This window comes from Notamacropus eugenii, chromosome 5 (assembly GCF_028372415.1).
Source record: "Notamacropus eugenii isolate mMacEug1 chromosome 5, mMacEug1.pri_v2, whole genome shotgun sequence".
NCBI lineage: Eukaryota > Metazoa > Chordata > Mammalia > Diprotodontia > Macropodidae > Notamacropus > Notamacropus eugenii.
The window spans coordinates 325,172,313-325,193,350 of record NC_092876.1 but is presented as its reverse complement, the minus strand read 5'-3'; the positions used below and the strand labels follow the sequence as shown (position 1 = coordinate 325,193,350).

The following is a 21,038-nucleotide window of genomic DNA, read 5'->3' as shown; positions in this document are numbered from 1 at the left end:
ATAACTAAAATTTCCAAATCAAATGCAGGATAAGAATGCCTTGGATCTTAGCTGTTTTATTTTTTAATTATTATTTGTTTGTAGGTGGGAAGAGTGTTTAGAAAAAAAATTCATTTCTAGCTAGTTTTCCCCTAGTACATTAGCTGTGTGTTTTTATCCATATGTTGGTTAACTAATCCAGACACATACCACTAAAAATGCAATACTGCAGGTATTTCTCACTTAATGAAATAGGTATTTTCACTGTAGTTTAAAGAACATTTCTGTTAGATTCTACCTTCTCTTTGATTTCCCTTACAAAATCAGACACGTTCTCTTGAAGAGAAACATACAATTGTCCCTGGAGATAATATAAATCATTCTTTAGGAATATATCAAACCTTTTAACAGTACATATTTAAAAAGGAAGAGTGTATAGTATTAACCACATATTACCAATTCATTGGGACTTTACAATATCACTATTCAATATAGAGCAGAATGCAAGATGAGATCAGTTTATCTTTAAGTCCCCCATTCAGTGGGGTTTTGTGGCTGACATTAAAAAAATGATGGGGTTACCTCAAATATCCATAACATCAGTGCTATAGTTGTGTTCTTTTGTGCTTAGGCTATTAACAGTAATATGCTATACTCAGTAAGTCACAAAATATTAAATAGCTTGTGGAAGCTATTTACTATTTACTTGGTAGAGACTGCCTAGTATATTCATGTGTCTTATGTGTTGTGCAGGAAGCTTTAGCACTTTGGCTAAGGCCTTTTTAAACAGCTTCCAACCACCTTAAACACCCAGAACTCTGCATTCCAAGGTAATTTTTAAACTTTTTTTTTTAAAACAGTTTCTTTCCAAACATCTTAATCCAGCAATACTTGTCCAGTTAACTATATAATCCTTGGACAAGAAACAATAATTCATAAAGCTAAGGACTGAAATCCATTCCTAATTTAGCATTAGAGCTCACTTTAACATTTATTAGTATAGTTCTCCAAAAATTGACTAATTTCCAATAACGATCTGAAAATCAGTGGATCTTGCCTGCGTTGACCGTTCTGTCTCCGCCATGATGGTTGTTAACTGATGGCTAGTGTCCTCATTAGGGGCTGTTCACAGATCAAGATGTTGTATGTTGAGCGTGGCAAAGTGCTGATTGTTATGAGAATTGGGCAGTCCACCTGACAGCAGCAGCAGGGACAGTATGGCAGCATGGGACTCCCCCACATTCCGTAAGTTTGGTGGGTGTTGTTCCTCAATTAATTTGTGAATTAACGAAATTCCCTAATTTTGGAATTTAAGTGAATTTCAGTTAAGTGAGGAATACCTGTACTTTGCTTCATAACTTTTAAATTTACCATAAAGGATATGTTTTCGATTAGAAAGCTTCTGTTCTTTTTAAAAGGTTAATTGAAAAGTTAATAATTCTGAGCAATGAAGGGAGGCAGTATGTTACAAAAGAAAGACCACTGAACTTAAAGTCATAGAACTTGAGTTCAAATCCCAGCTCTGTCACTTAATTACCTGTGTGACTTTGGGCACATTTCTTCTCTCTGGGCCTTAGTTTTCTCTAAATAAAAGGAGGGGGGTTGGACTAGATGACCTCTAAGGTCCCTTCCAGCTCTACATGTACTATTTCACCTTACTAATCTTTTTAAATGTTTATTTTATGCTCTAGGCCCCCTACTTACAGAATTTTGTATCATAGAATAATATCAGGGGTAGAAATTTGGATATCAAGCTCACATTTTTAGAAATAAACTATAACTTGCATTGTTTAATACTTAATTTTTTAAATTGTGCTGATAGGCACTAGCAAAATGTTTCAACTTAGCCTGTTTTCAAATAGATGCATTTATATAGAAACAGTATGAGGGGGGAAAATATTTTATTTTGAAACAATGATATGAAAATTTTTTGTGTGGTACAGAGGGGTCCCAGTTTTCTTATAAAGCTTCAAAAAGGAGAAATTATTTAAATTTTTTAAGAGCAATTCTTAAAAGCCATAATGAGCAATGCATAATGCTTTGTTCGTGTGCTGCTTGGCGGTTTTAAACTAACAAATCTTATAATTTTGCTGTGTAGACATTTAGTTATGCAAATAAATAAATGAGGAAATGATTACTCATTAATTTGGGATGAAATTGGAAAATGTATTGATAATCTGAAACTTCAAAATATAATTCTGGTATGTTTAGTTGGTCCTTTTCACATAGGAAAATGGGACTCAAAAGAGGAAAAAACTTTGAAACATTGACAGTTGCAGTTAATGAACAAAATGTTTAAACAATTCTGAATGATTGTTTCATATTTTCTCTTCTCTTTCCTTTTACTCAGATTACTTTTATTAAAGTTTCCCATTTGTAATAAAAAGAAGTATTCCTGGCAACTTCCCAAACACTTAAAAATACTCATTAATTTTAATATCATTAATTTTAATTTTAATAGCTGGTGTTTTAGTGTTGTTATTCCCATTTTAGTTTTATGCACATGTATTTGAAGGACTAAAAAAAATTTTAGGAGTACCCAAAAAAAGTACTTAAAAATAAAGAACTGAAGAATATACAATCCATACAAAATTGTTTAACAGTTTTGAATTTTTTATTATATTCTGCATGTCACTGAACCAATTTTTTCTTTCTTTTATCCCTTCTCACCCAAGAACATTTTCCTTTTTGCTAAACAGAACAGCCCTTTGGGTGGTCTTCAGCTATGTGTACAATGTTAAAAGAGTGGCTTGAAAACGGTCTTAACTGGTTATTTGGCATCATTGGGACAGAGGGCTATTTGATTGAATTTGACTTTTTAAAAACTAAATTGGCCAAATCATTTTGAATATGAAAGACTTGGCCATGTTGACCTTGAAAGCCAAGACAGGTTTATAGTAAGATTTTTCAGAACACTACCTACCTATAGTTTTATGTTGCAGCATCGAAATATATTACAGCACAAATCTTATCCCAAAAGGATACTTTTTGGCTATTAAGTGGTACTATAATATTAAAACAGTTAAGATCCTTAATAATTTTTGCCAATGGGTATTCTAATTTTTTTATTTAAATTAAACATATTGATTGAAGAAAAATAGCAAGCAATCCTGTAAAATTTAGGTAGCTGAATTTTGTTATTCACATGTACATCAAAATTCCATTTTGCAGAGATTTGAAGTATGCACAATAGGCACCCTTTCATAATCCTTGTGTTTCACAAGCCCCTTTCTTTCCTAATTCTGAGGTTTCAGTTAATAGATGTACACACACACACCACCCAAGAAACCCAGTGTGCATCATCATAGATTGCAGTTTACTGTCTAGCTCATTCCTCACAGGAGACCTGACCCCTTAATGTTCACATTTGTTAATGTACAGTATTGTAGCCTTAAAGTTAACTGCACTGGTTAACTTTACCCTGAGCTTCTTTTTCATTGGTTTCAGAAGTGAGAGAAAAGCACTGATTTTTGTGGGTATGTCTTCAAGCAGATGAAAAAATAAATTTGATGTATTAACCTTAACATAAATAAAGCACAGTAGTTTGTATAAATAGCAAATAACCTATTACACCATTATTTTAACAATATTAATATTTGTATGTTTATACATGTATTCATGGAGCCAACCAGTAGTCCTTACTTTCGTAAGCCCTGGTGAGACACTGAAATATTAGCAAGTATTTGACAGAGTTAATAGCTGTCTTAGAGATAGTAATTTATGACGTTTATCTGAACCTTAGTAGTATTTGTTCAGTTTGCATGCTTTTAAAACTCGAGTAAATTTCAAATGATAGAATGTTTTTAAATAGGTACAGTTGTAGCTCCTTTTTTTTAAAAAAAAGTTTTTTAGTAGAGATTGGTTCCTGAATGCATTTCAGTTTAGGAAATAAAAGATACTCTCAAAGAGAACACATTAGATCTGGAGAAGAATTTATATGCATTTATATTTTGCATTTTAAAGACTTATTTACCTAAAATCTGAATTGGAAAAATGTATTCATATAAAATAAATTATAAAATAAAAAAGGAAAAGTTTTAAAATAGTCATTTAAAGAATAGCCTCCATCAGCAAAAAGTTACTTTATGTGTTATGGGTTTTTTTAATTCAGATTAATTTTAGTGTTCTTCATTGTTACAAGAACTAATTTGAACACATTTGTTTAGGTTTTACTGCAATTACGATGACCAACCCCATTTGGCTCATAAAAACTCGGTTACAGCTTGATGCAAGGTATGTAATACATTAAAAAAGAATTCATGGAAATCATTTTTCAGTTAGATTATTGTCTAGTTTTATATGAAAGTTGCTAGAAAAGTGAGAGGGCTAAATAAAAATTAACCCTAAGGGCCTTTAAGAGGCTGTTCTAAGTTTTATTCACCATGTTTGTCAATTTCATAGATGTATTTACAGATAACCCAAAATTTGGAGGGATTGCTGATTTTTTTTTTTGAAGACAAAATTGAAACTAAAAAGATAAAACCATAGGCAGAAATGTGAAATCTTTTCTTTAGAGTTAGAAGATCAACCGTATAAGTTTAAGGATGGAAAAGAAGTTCATGTTTTGTTTTGTTTTTTAAACTAAACGAAACCTACATGTTTTATTTGACTGAAAGTTCAGTGAGTCACACAGGGTGACATGACAACCAACACAGCTAACTAGTCTAAGTAAATATACTACACAGTTTGGCAGAGCACTTCTAGAGCATTGTTTTCACTTCTAGTTGGCAGTGAGAAAGCTGATTAGTGGTTTGATGAAAGGACCTGGATGCCAGCCTCATCTCTGCCACTTCCTGTGTGACTCTGAGCAAGTTGCTCTTTCCTGGGCCTCAGTTCCCTCATATGTAAAAGGAAGGAGTTGGAAGAGATGGCCTCTGACATCCCTTCTAGCTCCCAAGCTATGATCCTGTGATCTCCAAGGTCCCTTTCAGCTCTGACTTCTGTGTGTAAAAAGTAGGTCCAGGATATTTAGCCTAGAAATGAGATCTGTGATAACTGTCATGAGAACGAAGGATTAAACTTACTCCTTGTAACTCCAGAAGACAGAATTTAAAATTAATGACTGGAAGTTGTAGATATGCAATTTCATTTTAATATTTCAAAAATTTTTCTGACATTAGAATTATCTAAGAAAAGAAATAGACTTCTTTATGAGAAATACAGTAAGTATTCATGCACGAACTTGATGACCTGCTGGAGATGTAGTATGGATTTCCCGTATTACATAAGGTGTTATAGTAGTCAGCCTCTAAATTCCTTTCCAACTTTCCATAGTATAATGGGATTATATCTTCTGATACAACATGGGTAAAACTGGACATGGATCCAGATGCCCTTATGTGAAGATTTGTTCACAGACCAATTGCATTGTTCTGATCACTGGCTTGACCATGTAGTTTTTATCCTATCTGTTCCTACTAACAATTCCAAAGCAAGGGAAAAATTCACGGCTTTTGCCATTTTCGGCAGGCATGTGGGCAAGTAAAAGAAAAATACAGAATAAAGTTGCTGCTTCTATTGCACTGGTAACATTTTTCTGTTCTGCTCCAACAGCAGTAGTTTTAAATAAGAGAAAAGGCACTTGTGAATCAGAGTTGTCCAGGAGTGATTTTATTTTAAATGGAGGTGGTAATAGATTGATGTCATACCAGTACAAACCACTTCCAGAAGCAAATCCCCTCTGCTTCAACAAAGAGAAGTGTTAACCTATTAAAGGAGAAAAAGTCTTATAGAGAAAATTCTGATTTCTTTTATGGTAAACCATTAAAAATATTTAGTGAAGGATCACTTGGAAAATTCCTAATCTCAGCCTTCCTACTGTAGTTGATCAAGAAATAGGCCACATCCCTACCCTTTCGCCTAGTATCACCCAGAACTCCCCATTCCACTCCCTTCAGTTACTGGCATCCCATGGCTATGAAAATTCCGAACCTCTCCCTTTATATACTCATCTTGTAGGCTCCTCAGAATGATTATAACCTAACCACAACAGGACCACACTGACAAAATTACCTCCATACCCAATATAGCTCTACCTCATGATTGAACCTGCCTGGATAACCTCAGTAATCTCCTATATAATGGCAAGGGAGTAGAAACCCTCCTTCCCCATTTAATTTAATGGGATAGTTATACAGGACAAGCTAGTACCAGAGTGATCTGTGTTACAGATCTCATTCATTATCTTACCTTCAAAACCCTGCCCTCCTCTGAAATTTCACCTGAGGTGAAAGTCACCAGAGTTTACAACCATGCCATCCTAGGTGCTTCACTTTGCCTCACCCCACACAATCAGTCATTTGCCAAACCTTATTGATTCTACCTCCATAGCATCTTAATTCTTTCCATTCACATGGCCACCAACTTTACTCAAGACTCATTAGCTTTTGCCTCAACTATTGTATAGCTGCTTACTTGATCTTCTACCGCAAGTTTTTCTCCACTCCAGTCCACTCACACAGACCTAAGGAATGAGTTTTCCATTCCCATTTTACAGATAAATAAACTGAGACTTAGAGAAGTAAAGTGACATTTATAAAGAAGCAACTATTAAATGTGTAGGGAATAATCTCTTTTTTTAAGTAACCACCAAATTTTTTTTTGCCCGAATATAACAAAACAAAGTAACACTTGTATTATATAAATCCCATTCACTTTGAAGAGAAAGGAGTTGATTCTGGGAGTAATGGGCAAAAGTGTCACTATCTCCTCATTATAACCTCTGTTTAATTTTTTAAATTTTTGTGTATAATTGTGGTAATATAGTTTTTTAAGTTATAACCTCAGGTTACTGAAACCCAGGAGGGTTCAGGAAAACCTCAAGAAGGTCACAGAGACTTTTGCTTTTTGATTGTTTTGGTCTTTTTCTTCTATTAACAATCATTGTTTCCTCTCCCTCTTAGCTCCCTTTACTGTTTTAAAGGAAAGAAAAACAAATCCCCACATTGGTCATATTCAAAAATATATGCCTGCATTTTGAGTGCACTTTCATGAGGTGGATAGCATATTTCACCTATTGGTCCTTAGGAATAGTGGTTGGTTATTGCATTAAATCAATTTTTTAGTCTTTCAAAGTTATTTGTCTTTATAATGTGTATAAATTATTCTGATTCTTCACTCCAAATCAGTTCATACAAGTCTTATGAGGTTTCTCTGAAATTATCACATCATTTCTTACAGCACAGTAGTATTCTATTACATTCATATACCACAGTTTGTTCAAACATTCTCTAATTGATGGGTACCATCTTAGTTTCTAATTATTTGTCACTATAGAAGGAGCTGCAATAAATATTTTTGCATATATGAGCCCTTTTCCTCTTTTAAAAATCTCTTTAGAGGTTATTAATGATTCATTGTTAACTTGAAATGACATCTGACTTTGATCTCTTTGGGACAAAGGCCTACTGGTAGTATTGCTAGGTATTGCACAGTTTAGTACTTTTTTAGGCATGGTTCCAAATTACCTTAGAGAATGGCTTGATAATTTCAAAGCCCCCCTCTCCCCCAGCCATTCCTGTTTTTCCATAGCAACCTCCATTTAAAATGAAAGTTCCTCTTCAACAACTGATTCTCACAAGCCATTTCTCTTAACAAACTACCACCCCCAGAGTTAGACAGAGAGGACTTTAAAATTTATATTCCTAAAGCACAAGTCTAACCATATCACTCTCTCCTAATCAATAATTCCATATTAAATAACTCCAGTGACTTGAAGATTAAATATTCTTCCATCTTTATCTTTTTCAAATTTCTGTTGTTTTGTGTAAACTTTTTATGGTGTACATTTGTAGTATGCATGTGTTAAGGGTGTGCCCAAAATTGTTTTACTGATCGGGGGTTAATGATCAAATACGTTTAAAGACCATTTTTCTGGGAAGTCATCCATATGTAGATTTTTTTTTTTGCCTATGTTAATTGATTACTCCTACAACCACTGCCTTACCAACAACCTACCAAGTGGTTATCAAAAAAAAAAAAATTTTTTTTTAAAACCAGCCAGACTCTTTATAGTAATACAAGTCATTCCCCATTTGATAGATGGTCAAAGGATATGAGCAGGAAGTTTCTAGAGGAAGAAATTAAAGCTATCTATAGTTATATAAAAATGTCTAAATCATTGTTGAGTAGAGAGATGCAGAGCAAAACGACTCTGAGGTACCACCATCACACCTATCAGATTGGCTAACATGACATAATTGGAAAATGATAAATGTTGGAGAAGATGTGGGAAACTTAGAACACTGATGCACTGTTGGTAGAACTATGAACTGATCCAACCATTCCGGAGAGCAATTTGGAATTGTGCCCAAAGGGCTATAAAACTGCATACCCTTTGACCCAGCAATACCACTTATAGGACTGTACCCCAAAAAGATCATAAAAATGGGAGAAGAACCCACACGTACAAAAATATTTATAGCAGCTTTTTGCAGTGGCAAAAAATTGGAAATTGAGGGAATTTCCATCGGTTGGAGAATGGCTGAACAAGTTGTGGTATAAGAATTTAGTGGAATACTACTGTGGTATAAAAAATGATGAGCAGGCAGATTTCAGAAAAACCTGGAAAGAATGATATGAACTGATGCTGAGTGAAATGAGCAGAACCAGGAAAACGTTGTACACAGTAGCAGTCACAGTGTTCGATGACTAACTTTGATAGACCTAGCTCTTCTCAACAATGCAGAGATCTAAGACAACTCCAAAAGACTCATGATGGAAAATGTTGTCCATATCCAGAGAAAGAACTATGGAGTCTGAATGCAGATTGAAGCATACTGTTTTCTCCTTTTCTTTTGTTGTTTTGTTTCTTCTATCTCATGGTTCCTCCCATTAGTTCTAATTCTTCTTTACATCTTGACTTATGTGAAAATATGCTTAATATCAATGTATAAGTAGAGCCTATATCAGGGAATTTCCAACTCTTAATTATCTTTGCTTAAAAGTTCATTAGAATAACTCATATTACTGGAAACCTCGACTGCAATTGTAGCCAATGGCAGTACTTTTCTAATCTCTTTCCTTCCTACTGTTAATGGATCATCACTGAAAGGAGAGATTAATGTGATAGTTTTGTGTATCCATGAAGACACATCTGTAGACCAAAAATATTTAATAATCCTGAGGTAGTTGCTATCATGATTGGTGTTTGCTACCTACCAGACTAAAAGGATAGTTCCACATTGTATTGATAGTTTCTTCAATACTCAGGATCTGAGATGTGATTCTGCTGTTGCCAGTGTCTTAGGGCTTAGCCATCTTTCTCTTCATTATATTCTTTTCCTTGGTGAGTTCTCATTTACTCTTGTTGATTTAGTTATTTCTTATGCAAATGATTACAAAATCCAGCCCTCATCTTTCCTGAACTCCATCATCCCATTGTTAACTGCCCCCTGTATGTTTCTGCCTAAGTGCCCTCTAAGCATGTCAGATTCAACATGTTGAAAATAAAACTTCTCACTCTCCTTCCCTAAACCTTTCTCTATTCCACATTTCCTTATCTGTGGATTACCTCCCCATCATCCAGCTTCAGATAACCTCAGTCATCCTTTACTCCTCCCTCTCCTCTATCCAATCTGTTGTTAGGTCCTGTTAATTCTGTATGCATAACATTATATGCATCCATCCCCTTTTTTTACATTTGTACAGCCACTACCTTGATTCACATGGTTATCACTGCCGACATGGACTATTACCTCCTCCTTGGTCTCCTTGCCTCCAGATTCTCCTATTTCCAGTATGTCTCCACAGAGCATTTGGCTGTATCATGCCCCTAATCATAAACTTTCAGTGGCTACCTTTTGCCTTTAAAATAAAATACAAACTCAGTCTGGGTTTTAAGTTTTTTTCTCATTTTGATTACAATCTATCTTTTTTAAGTGTCGTGCATTCCTGCCAAAGTAAACATTGTGTCTTCTACCAGAGTATATATACGCAGTGTCCCCTAGGTATGCATAGCACTCAGTCTCTCTTCATTTTCCTCTTTTGGAATCCAAGTTTTCATTCAAAATTCAGCTCAGGTACCCTCTCTTCAGGAAAGATATTCTTGATCTCTTCAATGATTAATAGTCTCCACTTTCCCAAAATGTTTTCGATTGTACTTGTCTGCATTCAGTGGTATCTCCCTAACAGGATATTTAAGCTCCTTAGAGGATGGGAACTATTCTATTTTTGATTTTAACAGGCATTTTTTAATGAGCTTACCTTGTGAAACATGGTATGTTAAGTTCTAGTGATATAAAGAAGGGAAAAAACAGGCCCTGCCTGAAAGATCATATGAAGGTAATGTGAAGGGGGAAGTCATTTGCAGCTGGGGTGATAGAGAAAGGCTTTTTGCCAGAGGTAGACTTTGAGTTGAGCTGTGAATGAAGGCAGGAAAATTTAGAGGAAAAATCGAAGGGGCAGAGCAAAGGCACGTAGGTGGGAAATGGAACTACAGTTAGCGTGACATGTGGTGATAAAACGTGCAGAGGGGAATAAGGTGTAAAAAGGCTAGGAAGACAGTAAGGGTCAAGGTTATGGGAGCTTTAAATGCCACACAGGCTTTTATATTTTGTTCTGGAGTGTGTTATAGGCTGTCACTGAAACTTGTGGAGCATGGAAGAGGAAGAGGCAGAGGATGACATCGCTAGAAGTTGACTTCAGGAAAGTGACCTTAGCAGCATAGTGGAGGGTACAGATGAACTCAAGAAGACTATTGTAGTAGTTCACTTAGCATTGTAATTATGTGAATGGGGAGAAAAGGCTGTATATGAGAGGTGTTGTGAGGATAGAGACAATAAGACTTGGCAGCATATTTGATACATGAAATGAGTATGAGGGTGGAGTAAGCTGAGGATACTGAGATTATGTGCCTGGGTAACCAAGAGGATGATGGTGCCCCCATCTAAGGAAGTATAGAAGTGAGAAAGACTTGGGGGAATGATAAATTATGTTTTCAGCATGTTGATTTTGAAATGCCTACAGAACATCAAGTTTGAGATATCCACAAGACAATTGTAAATACATAAGTGTAGTTCAACATAGAGACTAGGGCTAGATACATAAAACAGAAGTTTCTGCATAGAAGTGATCATGAACCTGTGAGAGCCAGTGAATCACCAAATGAGATAATATTGAGCAAAAAAAGAAGGCGGCTCAGGATAGGACCTTGGGAAAGGTTGGAACATCTATGAAGAAGCAGCAAAAGAGCATGAGGAAAAGTTGGCTCAGTAGGAAGAGAACCAGGAAAGATCAGTGTCAAAGAAAACCTAGAGAAAAGTGACTGTCCAAAGGAGGGAGGTGATCAGCAGTGTCAGGTGCTCCCAAGGTCAAGAAGAATCAGGATTGAGAAAAGGCCATCAATTTGGAAAGGTCAGCTTCAGTGGAATGACAAGTGCAGAAATCATTAAAGGAGAGTGAAAGTAGAAGCACTGATAAAGATGTTTTAGAGTCATCGACTTCTGGTTTTCTATCTTGAGCATGTCTGTCACCATATAGTAGCTTTTTATGATGTGCTTCTTTTTTAATTTGCTCATTCTTCCAGCCTACTTCTTGACTTTGTACTTGATGTGAGGACTAAGTTCTGCACATAGCTGGAGGGAAGGTCTGCACTGGTCCAGTTGCTGTTTTCTTGGGGTACTGAGTGTTTGTTGTGTTATTCCAAAATCCAGAGCATAGTGTTAATTGCCACCCTTTCACCCCCTGAGCTGAGTTATGAAAGTTCTTGACTTGCATTTAGGTCTGAAGAACAGTAAGGTGCTGGTGCTGCTGGATTTAGCCTCTGTTAGCCAGCTAGCTCGAAGCTAGAACTGTGACCTTGCTTTGGTCCTGAGGGTCTGAATCATAATGCTACTACTTGCTTCTGAACATGCTCCTTCTCAGTACATTGCATGAAGCCACCCATAGCTCTGTACCCTGGAATGTCATCTCTGGGCACAGGTACCTTCCTCAAGCCACCCTGAATCTGTGACCTGGAACTGAGTAATGGACTCCATCTCAGTGCCAGTATGAGGCTGGGACTTCTCTTAATTTGTCATACAGCTCTCTATGCTAGAATACTCTGCATATAAAATGCTCCTGTCCAGATTCTGGCCCCAGTATCTGCAGACCTTCATGCTGGTCTGGCCTGGGAAATGGAAAAGTGACTTGCTGTGATTTTTTTTCTTGAATTTACACATCAGGATTCAGTCTGATGTTTTCTAGGTCTATTTGTAGGAACTCAAGGAGGAACTTAGATACTAACTAGTCTGATTATCTTTTCATACATATTTGTCTTATTTCCTCAATCATGTTGTAAGTTCCATGACAGTCAGGATCCATACCTTGTACTATTTTGTCCCCTCCATAAGTACTGAGTATCATTCTTTGCACAGTAGGTACTTGGTAAATATTTTATTGATAAAGGTGTACTACAGGGGACACTAGAATAAATAATTTTAAAAGGTGTTAGAATAAAAGAAATCCCTGGAGTTGAGTAGTGTTAACCTTGGAAGATTTCCTGAAGAAGCTGAATTTGAAAGCTAAAGGTATATTTTGATAAGGAAGCAAGGTTAGAATATTTCACACAGGTACCGTAAAAAGAAAGTGTGAAAATTGATCAACCATTTAGTTACTATTGGGGAGTGGGAATCGAGGACGAGGCAGTTGGGGTTAGGTGACTTGCCCCAGATCACACAGCTAGTAAGCATCAAGTATCTGAGGTCACATTTGAACTCAGGTCCTCTTCACTCCAGGGCCACAGCTCCATCCATTGTGCCACCTGGCTACCCCAACAATTGCTGTTTATAGGTTGTTAAATGCAAAGCATACTCACCATAACACTAATTGCCACGGAGTTCAATAAAAGATTTCTTTGTTAGCCATTTGGAATATGGAATTTGAAATACATTTTTTAAATTCTTAAAATTCAGACCAAAGGAATTTCCAACCCCTGATCTTCACAGTTTACAAACTGTTATTCTTTATCAAAATGGCATATTCATCTGCCTTTTCTACTGTATTTGGATTTCTTTTTGAAAAGTAGACTCACAATTTTTAAGTTTATGATAAGCCATTTTCATTTTGTTTTTCAGAAACCGCGGGGAGAAGCAAATGAGTGCTTTTGAATGTATCCGTAAAGTGTATCAGACAGATGGACTTAAAGGATTTTATAGAGGCATGTCTGCTTCATATGCTGGCATATCTGAGACTGTTATTCATTTTGTTATTTATGAAAGTATTAAGCAAAAGCTACTGGAACATAAGACTGCTTCTAATATGGAAGATGAGGAGGATTCTGCAAAAGAGCCTTCAGATTTTGTGGGAATGATGTTGGCTGCTGCCACCTCTAAAACTTGTGCCACATCTATGGCATATCCACATGGTAAGTCCTGTTTACAAAAGAAATCTATACATAAAACCTTTCAACCTCAAGCAATGTGTTCAGTGTTATTAAAAAATTCCAGTAGAGTGTCTAGTTCATTGTAATAGGATTTGACCTGTATGGGTGTTGCCTTTTTATTCAGCATTCATCTTTTTCTTGGCCTAGCTCGTTAATGGCTGAACAAGTAAATAAGGTAGACTCTGTGGCCACATTACTTCCCTCTCTTGCTTTGAGTTTAGTTAACATACTCTTACTATATCTTACTGTGTTTTCCTTAAGTTTAATATTATAAAACTAAATCCAAATGGAATATCACCTTTTGTAACCTTGTAATATAACTATACACTATTACTTTTAGGAAGCATGAAATAGAAATAATAATTGATTAAATATTGACTCCTAAATTTTGTTTAAATAAACTTAATTATATACAGTAAGTTCTTGATTAGAAAATTTTCTAGAACAAAACTTTTTTTTAATTGGCATGAGTGTAGAAAGGGGCAGAAAGAAAAAATTCAGAAATAAGCATTGGGTCATTTGAATCAGTGACATAGAAGAACTACCCAGTAGACATACCCCCCTGAGAGAAGGACAGAAATCTTGGGGGTTGCACAAGCCACTTACCCTAAGAGATAGTGGAGCTGTGAATACTCCAGCCATTCTGGAAAGCAGTTTGGGATTGTACCTCAGAAGTTACTGTGCAAACTCTTAACTCAACTACTAGACCTGTACATCGTCCTAGAGACCAAAAAAGAGGAGAGGAAACGATGTGTACAAAAGTATTTATAGCAGCTCTTTGCTTTATTAAAGAACTAAGAACAAAGGGAATTACTCATCAATTAGGAACTGGCTTGACAAATTATAATGTAAATGTAATGGAATAGTCTTAAGAAATAACACAAAAGATAGTTTTAGGATAATTTTAGAAAAACCTGGGAAAACTTGAGTGAACTGGTGTGTGTGTTCGTCCTTTGTTGTCCAAGAAGACCTTGCCTGCCATCAGAGAAATGATGACATGACTTGCACTTGACTTTGTTTTGAGTGAGGGAGGGCTGTACAGGTCACCAGCCTCACTTCTCCTCTAGAGCCATCTGAATCCGGTGACCAGGTATTCATCAGGATAACTAGAGATGGCCCAGGATGAGGCAGTTGGGGTTAAGTGACTTGCCCAAGGTCCTACAGCTAGTGAGTGTCAAGTGTCTGAGGTGAGATTTGAACACAGGTCCTCCTGACTCCTGCACTGCTGCACTGCTGCTCTATCCACTGCACCACCTAGCTGCCCCTACTGATACATAATGAAGTGAGTAGAACTAAGAAGGAAACAGTGTACAGTAAACAACTTGGAAAGACTTAAGAACTCTGCTCTGTGCCAAGACCAACAGCTATTCTGGAGGACAGTAATAATGAAGCATTCTGTCTGCCTCCTGACAGGAAGGGAATAGACCCCAATGTACAGTATGCAATACACATTTTTGGACATGGCACCTGTGTAGATTTGTTTTTCTTAACTATGCTTATTTGTTATAACAGCCATATTTTCCCTTTTTTCTTTGAATTGAGTAGTTTGTTAAAAGCAAGTTTTCGGAGGGGGGACAAAGAAATGAAACAGGGCCATTGAAACATCTTTAAACTACACAGAAGAAAGTACAAACATATTGTTTTGAAATACCATGTAGAATAGATCATGTATATTTTTTTAAAGCTTTTATTTTATTAAATATTTTTCAGTTATGTGTAAACATTTTTAAAACATTAATTTAAAAAAATTTTGAGTTTCAAATTCTCTTGCCCCTTCCCCCATCCCTTGAGAAAGCAAGAGTTTATATCAATCATACATTTGAAGCCATGCAAAACACTTCCATATTAATATGACTAGTTTTTTCCTTTTTTAAAATTTATTTATTTATTTTTAAGTTTTTAAGATTTATTTCCTCAAGATTTTGAGTTCCAAATTTTCTCCCCATCTCTCCCCTCCACCCACCCCAATTACCCCTTTCCACAGTCTGTTCTCCCTTCCCTTATCTCCATCTCCTCTATTTTCTTGTAGCGCATGATAGATTTCTATACCCTATTACCTGTATAGCTTATTTGCCAGTTACACGCAGAAACAATTTTTAACATTTGTTTTTAAAACTTTGAGTTCCAACTTCTCTCGTTTCCTCCCTCCCCACCCATCCCCACTGAGAAGGCAATTAAGATAGGTTATACATGTGTAATTACACAAAAGAGTTTCCTAAAAGTCATGTATGAAAGACTATTTTCCTCCATCCTATCCTGTCCCCCATTTATTCTATTCTCTCTTTTAATCTTATTCCTCCTCAAAAGTGTTTTATCATGTATACACAATAGAAATTCATGAATTCTCAATGAACCCCTTTCTGTTCTATTTTTTACATATGGAAATTTTTCCCCTTTTTGGGGGTTCTTTAAATTTAATTTTTTTTAAAGAAAAACTGGTAGCAGTGGGGAAGATACTAGCATAACTCTAGAAAGTGTTGGAAAGGTGGCTTCTTTATGTAAAATAACAAATAGTAAGATATCTTTTTTTTTCTTCACACAGAGGTTGTAAGAACAAGGCTACGTGAAGAGGGAACAAAATATAGATCTTTCTTCCAGACACTATCTTTGGTTGTTCGAGAAGAAGGATATGGGTCTCTCTACCGTGGTCTAACAACACATCTGGTCAGACAGATTCCAAACACAGCTATAATGATGGCCACCTATGAACTGGTAGTCTACTTACTCAATGGATAGCAGTATTTTGCTTAAGTCCTAAGAAGGGGGAAGACCAAAAGATTGCAGTGGACCATAGAATGTCAAAGCCAGCTTGGTGGACAGAAGAAAAATCATTCGGGAACATACAGCTATGCCCTAAAAGGATGAATGGTGTAGGAATCAATGCAGTCCTGCTACCTTATTTGGCCTTTTGGGGCAATGTAACAAAACCTGGGCCAGCTCTTAAGGGAATGCCTTTAAATATTCCATTTTTCAAAATTGCCATTTTCTCTAATGTGCGCCCAACACAGTTAAATTCTGATTCCTAGTAAGGTGGGAGTGTCCAATGTTTTTACTCCATGAGTACTTTTCCAAGCGATGCCTCCAGTAAACATTAATTGTACTATGCTCTTATCAAAAGATAGAGTTTGATAAAACATGGATTTCTACTTGTATGTGTTCAACTCTATGTTAAATTTTGAGTTAAATTTTAAAAATTAAGCTTCTGAGTACCATTTCCATGTTATCTTTTAATAAGGTCATCAGATCTTGTGGCCTGAAATGAACTATTTCTCACAATAGTCATCTTTATGGTAATTGGTAAAATGTCTGAAAAGGATATATTGAATCTAATACTGAATTTTTGAAATATCCATTTGTGCCGCCACTTGATTTTGAACAAAATGAACCTTTTAAATACCTCTTTAGTAAATACACTTCAAGTAACAGGTATGCTTTCTTGCAGCAGATTATGGATCCACCTAGGTTGATTTTTTTTTTTAATGAACCACAGAAAAATTGATTGTTGACTCTTTTAGTGACTACATTATGTCCTGAAATCTTCTCTACATTGTAATATATGAAGACAAGAAATAAGATTATTCAAAAAAGAATTTACTAGACCCTAGGTATCATTTAATTCAAGGGAAAAATATTTAACCACTTCTGAATTTTGTTCTTTCTTGTTTTTATAGCTATCCCTATATATTAAGAACTTGGAACTTTGATTTCTAGCACAATGCAGTCTTCATCCAGTTAATGGAGAAAATGGTAATTAAGAATGTTTTGAAGCATTTCCCTTACATATTATATCCCTTCTTTAAAGAGCAACAGTGTGTTGAACTGTGGCAACACAAACATTAATAATGGGCCCCTAACATCCGACTTGCAGGTAATAATTTTATTGACTTAGTTTTGTAAATGATATTTACAGATTGCATTTGACAAGAGAAGTTCATTCTGTAATTTACTAAGTGATAAATTATAAGGTATTAAGGTAAAACGTGCTAACGGTATGTAGCTTTTAACATTGCTATTAGACTTCTCATTTGCACCTTTTAATACTTAAATACAGTTTCTATCTATGTGGCCCTTGACAAAAAATGTTTACTATAATTTTGTCAGTAGACTTCTCCATATGGATGTTCCTACACTGGTTTACAGAAGAGTGCAATTAATCTCCAGTGTGACATTTCAGTATACATAGGACTGTAACTTTTGTGCAATGGCTTTATCTTGAGAACGACTCCTTATGCACTTTGTGGCCTTTTTTGTGGGCTGGAAGGGGGAGAACCTTTTGCTTTTTTTTCCATGTTAAGATTTTAAAATATTGTTAATGAATATTAGACAGTGTTCAAACCATAATTTAAATTGTTCACAAAGTATTTTTTCCTGACTCCCATATACTACAAGAGAAACTGTGTCCCTTCTATTTACTCATGGAATGTGTTGTGTATCATTTTGGAGTTATATCTGTTATATATATATAGTTTTTCTTGTGAAAGTTTCTGATGTACTCTCTTCATTGGTAGTGTCCTTCCTACTGAGCAATTTCAGTGAGCCATTGCAAGGTTCAGCATAGAAATGTGTGATGGCAGTTTTGCTCTGCTGTCAGCAGAGAAGTACAGTGATCTCCTAATTTTCCTTTAACTTTAAGAACTGGATATTTTTGAGATGCTTTGATTAGAAATAAGAGTATTCCAGCCTGTTTGGAAACCAAAAGTGAATTAAATGTAATAACAATACACTTTGAACTAATTTTTACTTTGATGTATTTATTGAAAAAGAGGATTTTCTAACTCAGATTCATAGACAAAATCTACATCATGAATGTATTCTAGCCTTTCTGGTGCCACATATGCTACCTAATTACAGTGCCATATGTCCCATGAGTGACTCACAAACATTAATTGAATTGAATGGGGAACAGTGGCTCCTCCAATTATAATGGAATTCAACAAGTAACTAATTGATAATAACAACAAACTAATAGCTAAGCAAAACTTTACTTAGTTACTTCAAATTAAGAGATGAGTGCTGTTTAAGGATTAAAAACAGGTCTAATCCTGTATAAATTAAATTTGCTTTTAATGCATGCATACATACAACATTAAAACATTAGTATTATTTATGTAACAAAAAAGAAGATAGTGTAACCTTTTGCCATATTTTACTACTAAGAAAAGAACAATGAATTCTAATTCTAATTGTCGGTTCTTGTTGTCAGGTTTTCCTAAGCACAATCTCCAGAAGGTCGGTGGAGATCTATTAGGTTAAATTATGTATGAAATATGTATAGAAACATTCTGTTTACCAAAGGCTTGTTAAAGTTTCCATCTCTTTTGGTTTTTATTGATTTTAAATGTAGAAACAATTTTGTCATGGTGAAATAACTTTTTTCCCTCATTTTTTACCATGTCTCATATTCTGTCATTTGTTTGCCATTAGATCATAACGTATGATTTCTCAGATACAGACAGCTGATTAGCATTCTTCAGAATGTACCTATATATATGTAATCCTCATGGAAATACAGTATATATATATATATGTGATTCTAGGTGAAACATAAGTCCTGGAATAACATTCTGTAGTACTCTTAATAGAACAGTAGATGGGACTCTAGTATATACTGGGTCATAGAAACAGATGCCTGAGTTCTATTGTTCAAAGTTGAATTTCATTAGTTATGATCATGGTATGTGAATCCATGGAACAACTGCACCACCAAAGCTTTTTCTTTTCATTATGGATAAGACTTTGTGGGAAAAACCTTACAGAGTAGCACCCAAAAAAATTAATAACTTGAAACCACAGTAGAAAAAATATCAATGGATTATGTAATGGCATTGTCTTCTTACAAATCCTGATAACAAGATATGTGAAACAGCATTACTATATTAGGATGAGCAGAGTTTGGGAATTACAAAGAAAAATAGTGTTTAATCTACCTTTAATTGAAGTATAAGTATTTCTTTAAAGTTTTTAAAATACTCTTAAACTACTTAAAAAAAACAAAACAAGACAATTCATGTATGTTATGATTATTAACTTTTTAAGTTAGTCCAGTGAAACTACCCCTTCTTCTTTTGGCATTTTTAGTTGTTTACAATTCTCCAATTCTCTTAGTACCGTAGGGACACCTTTTGTGATAGCACACTTCATCTCTTTCCTATTCCAGCATTGATCATGACTTTTAACATTCCTGAGACATTACTTCCAAAGAATTTAAATTGGGAAAAGACTTTTGTATAAAACTCTTTAAAATGAGCCCTGAAATACCCTCAGGTAAATAAGCACTCTTTCTTTCTGCCCACCCATCCCCTCTTGCCTGTCCTTCATGTTACTTCTATCCTCATTTTTATAGTAATCCTTCCAAGAACTAAAAATTCTAATAACACTTATGAGTTTGTGCAGTTATCTTTCTTTACCCCTACAGATGTGAATTTTAAAATTATGACCCATCAGTCATATCTAAATAGTCAACTCCATGAAAGTTGAAATACTTTAACATTCTTGTGAGGTTTGCTATTCTTGCATTTATGTAAGTGGCTGTAAATTGTGTGCATATGCCCTATATTTATGTTAATTAGCTGACTTTTGTTTGGACTGTTAAAATTCAAAAATTAAAATGCTTATGCAAATATGGTAACTTGTTTTTGCTACTGTTTTGTAAAATTCACTATTTGATACTTTGAGAATTTAGTTACACTTTCTTAGGATTTTAAGTAGAGCAAAAATGACTGCTGTTCATTTACTTAAAAGAATTTAGTTCTCCAGGCCATCAAAATCATCTGTTATGGTGAGAATAAGAAACAGCATCATAACACTTAATGTTAAATTCTTGCATAGCATTTTTCTTATTATTATCTTCATTTCCACTGAAGACAGATTTTGTTTCTAAAAGCTTCAGAAGACTTTTTAGCTTAGTTTTAAAATAAATGAATCATTGTGCTGTTATACTAAGGATGTTTAATTTATACAAACTTAGTGAATTACCTTCCTGGTTATTTTGCTTGTAAAACTTGATGCAGTGTTAGTTTTGAGGGAAGTTGTTGAAGTAAAAAGTGTAAATACCTGTATGGTTACTCAGTAGAATTACAGAGTCGGAAGTTAATTTGTTAGCACACCTAATTGGATGATCTATTAGTTCTAAGAAGAAATAAGGCATTTGTATAGTGCCTTAAGCACTTTACCTACATCGTCTCATTTGATGCTCTTCAACAACCCTGTGAGGTGAGCGTTATTTACATTTTGTTGGGATGAGAAAACTGATAGAGGCTAGTTAAGTGACTTGTCATAGTCACACAGCTAATAAGTGTCTTAAGGTTGGATTTGAACTCAGGTCTTTCAGATTCCAGGCCCGGCATTCCTTTCACTGGGCCACCTCGCTGCCCAATTAAGGGCTCAATGCAGTGAAAACTTTCCTAACATTTGGAGCTATCCATAATTGGAATCAGCTGCCAGGGAGGTGATGGGTTCCCCATCACTCTCTTCAAGAAGGTGTTGATTAGGGAAGCCAAGGGGAATTCTCGTTCAGTTATAGTTGGAGTAGATGGTCTCTTATGACTCTGAAAATTCTAAGATCCTGTTATTCTGCCACTAGCTGCCTTCCAGGGGAGGAGGGAAGCTATTTGTAAACTTCAAAACATTCTAGAAATGTGACTCACTGTTATTGTACCACTAGACTAGATACCTAAAGGAAGAAAGAATAAAGGTCCCA

At 35.3% G+C, this 21,038-nt stretch overlaps 1 protein-coding gene across 4 annotated transcripts in view; it reads left to right on the top strand.

Moving 5' to 3' along the window:
- The window catches only part of SLC25A36 (solute carrier family 25 member 36), a 50,678-nt gene extending 30,711 nt beyond the window's left edge, over positions 1–19,967 (top strand). For all 4 annotated transcript variants that reach the window (XM_072613499.1, XM_072613502.1, XM_072613501.1 and 1 more), the window contains 3 exons: positions 4,146–4,212; positions 13,032–13,321; positions 15,882–19,967. In XM_072613499.1, coding sequence (XP_072469600.1) covers positions 4,146–4,212; positions 13,032–13,321; positions 15,882–16,075 — 551 coding nt within the window. In that variant the 3' untranslated portion in view covers positions 16,076–19,967. The remainder of the gene's footprint in view (positions 1–4,145; positions 4,213–13,031; positions 13,322–15,881) is intronic.
- The last annotated feature ends 1,071 nt before the right edge of the window (positions 19,968–21,038 follow it).